Genomic DNA, 9,286 nt, shown 5'->3' on the forward strand with positions numbered 1-9,286 from the left:
AGCTCACTTGAGATAGGTAGGACTCCCCTTATTTCTATGGGGGGAGGAGATTGATATTCATCCTCAAGTCAGAGAAGATAGAGGTACAGTCATAAGTAGAGCTCAGGACATTTTGGAGGGCAAATAGTCCATTATTCTAATTGGAAAATAACAAATGGTTTGCCTAAAATTTAATTTTCTTGTACTTATTTTCAAAAAACCAAATTTCACCCTCCAGTCTATTCCATTCACTTTTGTAGAATAATGTGGGTAACTCTACAAACGGTAATAACACTTACTATCTTTCCAGTTTTATTATTTACCTTAAAGACCCCTCAGAAGTGAATCTGGGATGAATAAGCTTCAACATCCACTCCCTGATAGAAGATACATTATTGTTTTTTCCCCACTAGTAGCGTACGATTGCTCATTTCACCAACAGCACTGAGAATTGTAATTTTTTATTCTTTAATAATTTGAGCGAGAGGAGATGGTAACTGTATGTTAGCATGCATTTCTTTTATTACTAGAGGGTTTGAAATTTTAAAATATGTTTGTTAGCCATTTGAATTTTCTTTTCTGTGAATTACCTATCCAAGCCTTTTGCTTATTTTTCTACAGGGCTATGGAAATTTTCCCTATAAATTTGTTTGCATACTTTGGATATTAAGAATATCAATCCTCTGTAAGTTATAGTATAGAAAAACATTTTCCCAGTTTGCCCTTCACCTTTTTTGTTTATGATCTTTTTGATGTACAGAGGTTTTAAGTTGCATGTGGTCAAACAATTTGTATTTTCATTTTTTATCTCTTCTACTGCTTTTATATAAAAAAATCCTTTCCCACATAAACATTAAATTCATGTTCAGACCTCTCCTATTCAGATCTTTTATATTTTCATTTTCTTCATTAACTGTCATTGAGTCTCTAAAGGCCTAAGGTGAACACATGGTTATTCCTCGGGAAGACCTGAGCCCAGAAAGAACCCAACAGACTCGGAATCAGAGTTGGGAGTAGATCTTGGGCAGATGGCAGAAGAGACATCCTGAGTCTCTTATGGGACCTAAACAAATTAACATTAATCAAACTGGTTTTCTTGGTGGAATTATGGGTTGATTTGCACATATACAAGTTTATAATATTATCGGGGGGGAAAATTCCATAACATATAAAGTATTTTGAAATCCTAATGCCATGCATGTAGCTATGGGCTACTTCAGTGCCACAGCGGGTAGGGTTCATGAATCATTATAACCCAAGAGGTTAGTTTACTTGGGGACTAGAAATGAGATGGTGGAAAAAGGAAGCAGCAGAAGTGGGTGGGGGTATTTTTGCTCCTTGCTAGATGGAGATGGGTGAGTGTTGAGTGAAGAATGAAGGAAGCCTTGGAGAGAAAGAAAGAGGAACTGGGGCTTTTGGGGGGGCATTCCAGAATAAAGTTCTTATATACATTTATTGGGTGAAGATTCCAAATCAAAGATTTTAACTACTATTCCTTTTATAGCATAAAAGAGACAGAACCAGAAGTACCTGCAAAGTCCTAAATCTCCTTTCAGTTCCGAATACATTTTTGTTGTTGCTGTTTCCTGGTAGTTGACTGATAGCAAATTTATTGTTAATTGACACCTCATACATTGTAACCTACACATCAATTTATTTAAAATCAACATGCAAGAAGACATTCGCTCTGCAAGACAGTTTGGTTAACAGAAGCACATCTGTAGATGAGCTGTCTCTGCTAATATGACACTTTCAAAGCAATGATAAAGAACCAGTGACAACCGAAATCAATTCTCTCCTCTCAGGTGCTAAAGAGGAGAGATGCCTATTGCAAGATCTGTGAATAAATGTCCAGACAGTTTTCTAAAAACAGTTTAATATCAATCTTATGCAAGACTATCTTTTTCTTCCAATACAGCAAAACTTCAACTAGCAAGAATGCTCTGAGAGGAGGGCAGTTAATCCAATTCATTTACCTTGTAACTGACAATTCCTTGAAAAGTTATTTTACCTCAGTATTTACTGAGAATCTTCACATTTCACTATCTTATTAAGTAGAGGGGAGATCTGGCATTAATGGCTGGCTATAATCTTGTGAACACTGCAATGAGGAAGTTCTCTACATTGTGGTAGAACTGTGTATGTGTCTGTGTACATACATAGAAACACATACACACACACACACACAGAGAGAGAGAGAGAGAGAGAGAGAGAGATTCTCCCGTCCTCATTTGCTACTAGGGTGCAAACTTTGGCCTAGGTTCCACTGGTCAGAGGCATATGTGCAGACCTCTGATTTGGAAGGGGCCTTTTATAACAGGCAGCACTCAGGGCATCGGTTCTGTTGGTGGGGAGCTGACCATCTGCAGCAGAGGCAGAATTGTTCTGTTTGGGCCACAGAAACTCCCTTACCAGGTCAGTTCTGGGCCTGGTCCTGGGCAAGCTTTCTGCAAGCACAGCTTAGATAAGCTTGTTCCTCCACCTCTCCTAATGATTCTGTGAGCCTCCTAATATCCTTTACTAAATTCTTTTCTTTTTAAATTGGCTATGGTCTACCACTAAGAACCAGAACCAGGACAATAAACATGAAATGTCTTTGATGACTAAGAACTGAACTTGTTTAAGAGCCATCATTCTGAGAATGAATTTTCAAATGCAGAAATGTGATTAGCTAATACTTATTGAGCAATCACCATGTACTATGCCTGTGCTAATTACTTTACTTGCATTAGCTCATGTAATCCTTAAAACAACCGAAACAGTAGTTGTCCCCACTACCAATGAGCAGAACGAGGTTTAAACTGATCAGGTGACTTGTCCTGTCACACAGAGAAGACAAGTCAGGACGTGAACTCTTGCAAGTTGGCTCCAGGGCCTGCCCTCTTATGCCCCATGTCACACTGCATCAAGGAGAGAAGATTCCACAGATTGACCAGTTCATGAAACCAGATCTATTCCTGACAACAGCTTACTTCTTCGTGATTTAAAGCGCAAAAATTTAAGTTATATAAGATAGGTATAAGCGATTAGATTCTGGATAACTGAGATTTTTATCATAAGTGAAATGTCCTAACTACAATTTACATGAATTATTTCAAAGGCCCATACAAGTAGCAAACACATAATACATAACTGTTCTATCTGCAGTAACCAGAGTAAAAAAGTAATCGTAATTTTTTTTTTTTTTTGGCAACTGCATAAAATTCCATAGCTGTGTGATCTTAGACATGTCATTTAAGCTTGGTGAACCTCGGTTTCCTCACAGAATAGAAATCTCATCATCGAACACCTATTTTATAGGTGAAATGGATAATAACAAAGGTTTATTGCAAGATTAACATGCGAATGTAAGTAACAGTGCCTTACAAAAATGTTTACAAGTAACAGATTTTATTATCATTAACCGCATTTTAATGAGCAGTTTACAAAGTTCTTTTGCATATCTTAATCCACTGAAATCCCACCAAGACCCTGAGACAGATAAGAGGTATTATTCTCCTTTTATATGAGGAAAATGAAATTTAAAGAAGTTTTATGACTTATCCAAGGTCCAAAAATGGATAAAAAGTGGAAAGGTTTGGAGCTAGATACTTGACTCACAACTTTACCATGATACTTCATTTAATCTCTTTCATGAAGTAAAATAAATCTTCTTATCAATAACATCTATTACTGCTATTATTTAAAAATCTTTCCTGGGATTATGGCATAGTTGATATTACATGTTTATTCTAATATGGAGCTGGATGAAAGTAGGCCACTCACCTTTTTGACTTCATACTTAATGGCAAGTTTGACACGACTCAGTGAAGCTTTATGCCTGTGCATCTCCAGAGGCTCTGCCGACTCCAGATCTCCATTCAGAATGGCTTCTACCTCTTCCGAGTCTCGGCAAAGATCCAGCACACCCACTACGAAGTCTTTGCATTGCATGGAGAGCTTGCGATAGTCATTCTAAGACCAAGAGGTTTAGAGTTTAATACAGAGAATGTGCTTTAATTCAATGGAAAGTGTTTAGGGGTTTTGTGAATTGGAAAAAGTCTCCCTACCTCTGGGTAGGAAGCTGCAGCCCCCAGGTGGAGGCAAGTTTTGTTCAGTTCGATACCGGCTGGATTTGCTCCCACCTACCCCCTTAGCCAGCACCTTCTACCACCTGTACAACCATGTGGACAGTTCTGAAAATGGTGTGCATGTCAGTGACTGATTTATATTAAGAGACGTTGGCTAAATGCTAATGCTGAAAGACTAAAGAATCGAAAGAATCTTTCTTGTACAGATGAACAATAGTTTTCTTAAAGCTCAAACAAAACCATTTCTACGATGAAAGTTCTTTAAATTAAGTGGCAATTTGGCCTAGAAGATTGACTCTGTATGAAAAGAACCTGTCTGGTTTATTATCCATTGGCTCATTGGAGACAGTGCTTCTCAAATTGTCGTCCTCGGACCAGCAGCATCAGTAGCCCCTGGACATGTGTTAGAAGTGTAAATGCTCAGATCCCACGCCAGGTGTCCTGATTAGAAACTGATGATGAGGGCCAGCAATCTGTGTTAACACACTCTCCAGGTGTTTCTGATACACATTTATGTTTGAGAATGATGGTTCATAGTGAAGGCAAAGAGAAGCATAGGTACCAACATGGAGGGTATTTTTTCTTGTTTGTCTGAAGGGCACATTATAATGTCCTGCAGAGCTTCTAGAGAGAGAGAAATGTCTGATTATATGTAATTGAATTCTCAAGGGTTGCAGAATATCAATACCTGAGAGAAAAATTTTCAGGCTACTGGAACTAACGCCTTGCTAAAAATAATCTGTGAATCTTTAATTTCATTAGCATATTTATATAGTGCCATGGACTGGTAAGAGGAAGTCAGCTGTCAGCATTCCCTGTTACCTACTGAATGGAGCTCTATTTCTAGCCCATTGATTCCAGTCTAGGTATCAATGGCCATCTCTTGGGAAAGGGCCTTACTTTTGCAACCCCCAGCTCCACTTCTACAGCTTTCACTAAAACTTTAGCCCATTAAGAAAATTAATCAGATGGTAATCTAATTTGGTGCACTTGAGGAAAATAGAATCCCTCATTCCAACATGTCCTGAGATACTGTATATGTCTAATAACTGTGTAACATTTAGCACAGCAGAATTTTAGCACAGCAGAATTTCTGGGCTTCCAAAATTCATACTTTAAAAATGATGTATGAAGAATTTCAATTTTTTTTCCTCTTAAATGATTAATTAACTTGATTTGATGGGCAAAACTCATGTCACCAACTAAAATAAACAGAAGAGGAGAGACTGTTTAAAGGCTACACAGACTAGAATAGTTTCCATTTCAGATATCAGAAATCCAGATAAAGAACAGTTGCAGTTAATCCTTTTCCCCTCATAAGGGAACAGATAAAATGAATAAAAACTTCAATCTTTGGTTTCCATTCAAGTTGGTACCATGCAACTGATAAAATTAATAAAATGTTCAGTCTCTGGTTTCTATGCAGAGTGTCAGTTAAATATCCATCTGCCTTCCATTCCTGAAAGACTAATGAAATATATTATTATAGCATCCAGAAGAAGTGTTATCCATGTCTGTTTCCATATAAAGCTCCCCTTTTAATACAATTTTTTAGATGAAATTTCCTCATGTTACTCGTCAGTTCAGACTGTTCTGTAAGATTTGGTACAACACAGGATGGCCAATTCTCCATTGATCAGAAATAAAAGAGACTATTTTCTGTTCTTGAAGAAAACATAGGAACAAATTTTGCAGTAATACCTGAATAATAACTCATTATTTTTAAAAATTATAATCTGTAAAATTATCCGATCTTAAGGAAAGCTTTGTGGCTTTTTCACATCCACTAAAAGATCAGTCAAGAAGCAAAAAACAGGTAACCAAGTTGCAAGGACAACACTGTTTTCATAACAATTTAAACATTTCCTGCTGGAAGAAGAAGTCTGCTATCCAAGTACAGAAAATAATCAGAGCCGGAGGTAATAGCGATTTATTCTACTGGGGTTGTGGGATACCATTTGCCAATATATACAGAGCTCTCAGGGAAAGATGGAGAGCACCACTAAAGCTGGCCTTTCCTCAGTTGCAAAAGGAACTATCTAAAGTCTGAATTGCATCATGAGCTGACTCTGTCAGTTCTACCATGAGGTCCTGTCTCATGTTGCTTCGCAACTCAGACCGTTTATCTGGCCTGAATTTTCTAATGATGCTGTCTTAATTTAGCTTTGCTTGACCATCTTCACTGTGCCGCTCCTCCATTACCATGGCCCTCCACAAAGTTACCAGATGGATCTGCAGCCCACTTTACAGAGCAGGAACTCAAAACCTGGGAGAACTGCTCCAGCCAGAGGAAGAACAACGAAGCTTGGGCCTCATCACAACCTGTCTACAGCTTTCAGCAGGTTTTTAATGTGTATGGTTTAATCATCATTCTAATCCCTTTTTATCCTTAACAGGAAAATTGAAATTCAACTCTAAGCAGGCGTGGCCCTGTCAGATCCTTTCCCTAATAATAACAGAGGCAGGAAAGTGTAGTGATTAAAAGGATAAATCTGAAACCAGACTTCCTAGGTTCAAACACTGCTTCTACCACTAACTGCTCCTACCACTGTGTGATCTTATAGAAGTTACTTAGCCTCTCTGATGAGAATAAGCCTATCTAATATTGCTACTATGAGGATTAAATGCTTTGAGTGTGCTTGGTACACATCAAATACTATAGAATTGCTTCAGTGTTACCAGGTACAGCATGTTACATAGAATAGCGAGGACTGGGACCCAAGGCACCCAAATCTAGGCTTAGCAGATGGGACCTTGGCTACAGTCTTTGTTTTCTCATTTGTCAAATGAGAGGTGTGTATAGTCAGATGATTCCTAGAGTATTTTCCTGCTATAAAATGCTATCTTGCTTTTGGATTACATTCATTTTCCTCTTCCTTACAGTCCTACTGTGATATAAGTTGAAATTGTTTTTCTGCTTTAAAGAGGGGAAATTTGAGACACGGAGAAAACAAATGGCTTTTTTTTTTTTTTTTTTTTTTGCAAAAAAAGTGCATCATTGATTCAGAATTAGGAAATTAGTCAATTTCAGCTTAATAAATGACCAGCTTCCTTGCCACTGACATTTGAAGGATTAGACATGGAATCCGTCCTGTCCGATATTCTGTTTCTCAAAATAGCTTCAGATAGCATTTGCACATCGAAAATACTTCTTTAATAACCTGTCACCAAGCTGTCCTCCATTAATCTATCTATATCTATATCCTAGAATGTTCAACCCTTGGGGTAATGACCTTCACATGTTTTCGGCACCATGCCTCCTGCACTCTTAAAGGAACTTTGAAAACTGCACGATGGCTGAGAACCTTCCATGAAGCACCTAAGTGATGGCAGTTTGAGGGATGAGATACTGGATCTTACAGGCCATTGATAAGGTAAAATAGTCATATGTGTCTGAAACGGAAAAAAAATCATGTCTTTTTCACTAGGGAACACGTCGTCTTTTTTTTTTTTTTTTTCATTTCAAGGCCAGTACTTTGAGCTCAAAGCCTCTATGGAAAGAATATAGTGAACACCATGGAATAGGGCAAATTAAGTGACCCTGCTACAGAAATAAGCTTCACTTCCTGCCCTTTCAGAGCTCCGAGTCTCTGGGTCAGTGCTGTGAAAGCACTATTTTCTCTGTCTGTCAAAAGCCCTGACAGGTGGACATGAGTGTGGGATGAGAAGGCAAAGAGGTGAAAGGAAGGCAGATAAGAAAAGAATAACAAGGACAGGTGAGAATGAGAAAGAAAAGGAACACTTAGGGGAGAGAGACCTGTAGTCCTTAGAGACTTGTAACTTCCAAAGAAGTGTCTGTATTTTGGCTCAGAGATGGTTATGCTACATGACTGTTTTCCATATAATTCAGAAAAAGGAAGTGTGAGATTTAGATGATTTTGCATACCCTTAGATATTTGGCAGCTTTATGGATGCCTTCTTAAACTCAGTTGTGTTTTCTCCTCTTTTTGCCTCTTCACTTATAATAGTTTCCCACCTTTGAAAGGTTATCAAAGGTGACTCTTTATGTCAGGGTAAAGGAGATTCCAAGTATTATCAATACAGGTTTAGCTGGCTTTAAGGGGAAAACTATGAATAACAAATTTTCTTAACATTGCTTCACTGAGACTACTTCTCTGGACAGAATTGCATATATCACCATCTTTCCAAAATTATTAAAACATAATCTAACCACAAAGCTACAGTAATCAAGACAGTATGGTACTGGCACAGAAACAGAAATACAGATCAATGGTACAGGATAGAAAGCCCAGAGATAAACCCACACACATATGGGCACCTAATTTACAAAAAAGGAGGCAAGAATATACATAGAGGAAAGACAGCCTCTCCAATAAGTGGTGCTGGGAAAACTGGACAGGTATATGTAAAAGTATGAGATTAGAACACTCCCTAATACCATACACAAAAATCAACTCCACATGGATTAAAGACTTAAATGTAAGACCAGACACTATAAAACTTTTAGCGGAAAACATAGGAAATACACTCTTTGACATAAACCACAGCAAGATCTTTTTTGCTCCACCTCCTAGAGTAACAGAAATAAAAATGAAAATAAACAAATGGGACCTAATGAAACTTAAAAGCTTTTGCACAGCAAAGGAAACCATAAACAAGACAAAAGGACAACCCTCAGAATGGGGGAAAATATTTGCAAATGAAACAACAGACAAAGGATTAATCTCCAAAATATACAAACAGCTCATGGAGCACAATATCAAAAAAAACCCAAACAATCCCGTTAAAAACTGGGCAGAAGACCTACATAGACATTTCACCAAGGAAGACATACAGATGTCCAAGAGACACGTGAAAACATGCTCAACATCACTAATTATTAGAGAAATGCAAATCAAAACTACAATGTAGTATCACCTCACACCGGTCAGCATGGCCATTATCAAAAAATCTGGAAACAATAAATGCTGGAAAGGGTGTGGTAAAAAGGGAACCCTCCTACACTGTTGGTGGGAATGTAAATTGATACAACCACTATGGAGAAAAGTAGGGAGGTTCCATAAAAAACTAAAAACAGAATTACCATATGACCCAGCAATCCCACGACTGGGCATATACCCTGAGAAAACCGTAATTCAAAAAGAGACATGCGGGCTTCCCTGGTGGAGCAGTGGTTGAGAGTCCGCCTGCCGATGCAGGGCACGTGGGTTCGTGCCCCGGTCCGGGAAGATCCCACGTGCCGCGGAGCGGCTGGGCCCGTGAGCCATGGCCGCTGA

The 9,286-nt window shown here is 38.3% G+C and overlaps 1 protein-coding gene across 5 annotated transcripts in view; it reads right to left on the reverse strand.

Annotated features, from left to right (window-relative positions):
• TRPC3 (transient receptor potential cation channel subfamily C member 3) overlaps window positions 1–9,286 on the reverse strand; it is an 81,432-nt gene that overhangs the window by 48,674 nt on the left and 23,472 nt on the right. For all 5 annotated transcript variants that reach the window (XM_028492248.2, XM_024119518.3, XM_028492246.2 and 2 more), the window contains exon 3: window positions 3,745–3,933. In XM_028492248.2, the coding sequence (XP_028348049.1) occupies window positions 3,745–3,933 (189 nt within the window). The remainder of the gene's footprint in view (window positions 1–3,744; window positions 3,934–9,286) is intronic.

Source organism: Physeter macrocephalus, chromosome 7 (genome assembly GCF_002837175.3).
Source record: "Physeter macrocephalus isolate SW-GA chromosome 7, ASM283717v5, whole genome shotgun sequence".
In the NCBI taxonomy this organism is placed as follows: Eukaryota; Metazoa; Chordata; class Mammalia; order Artiodactyla; family Physeteridae; genus Physeter; species Physeter macrocephalus.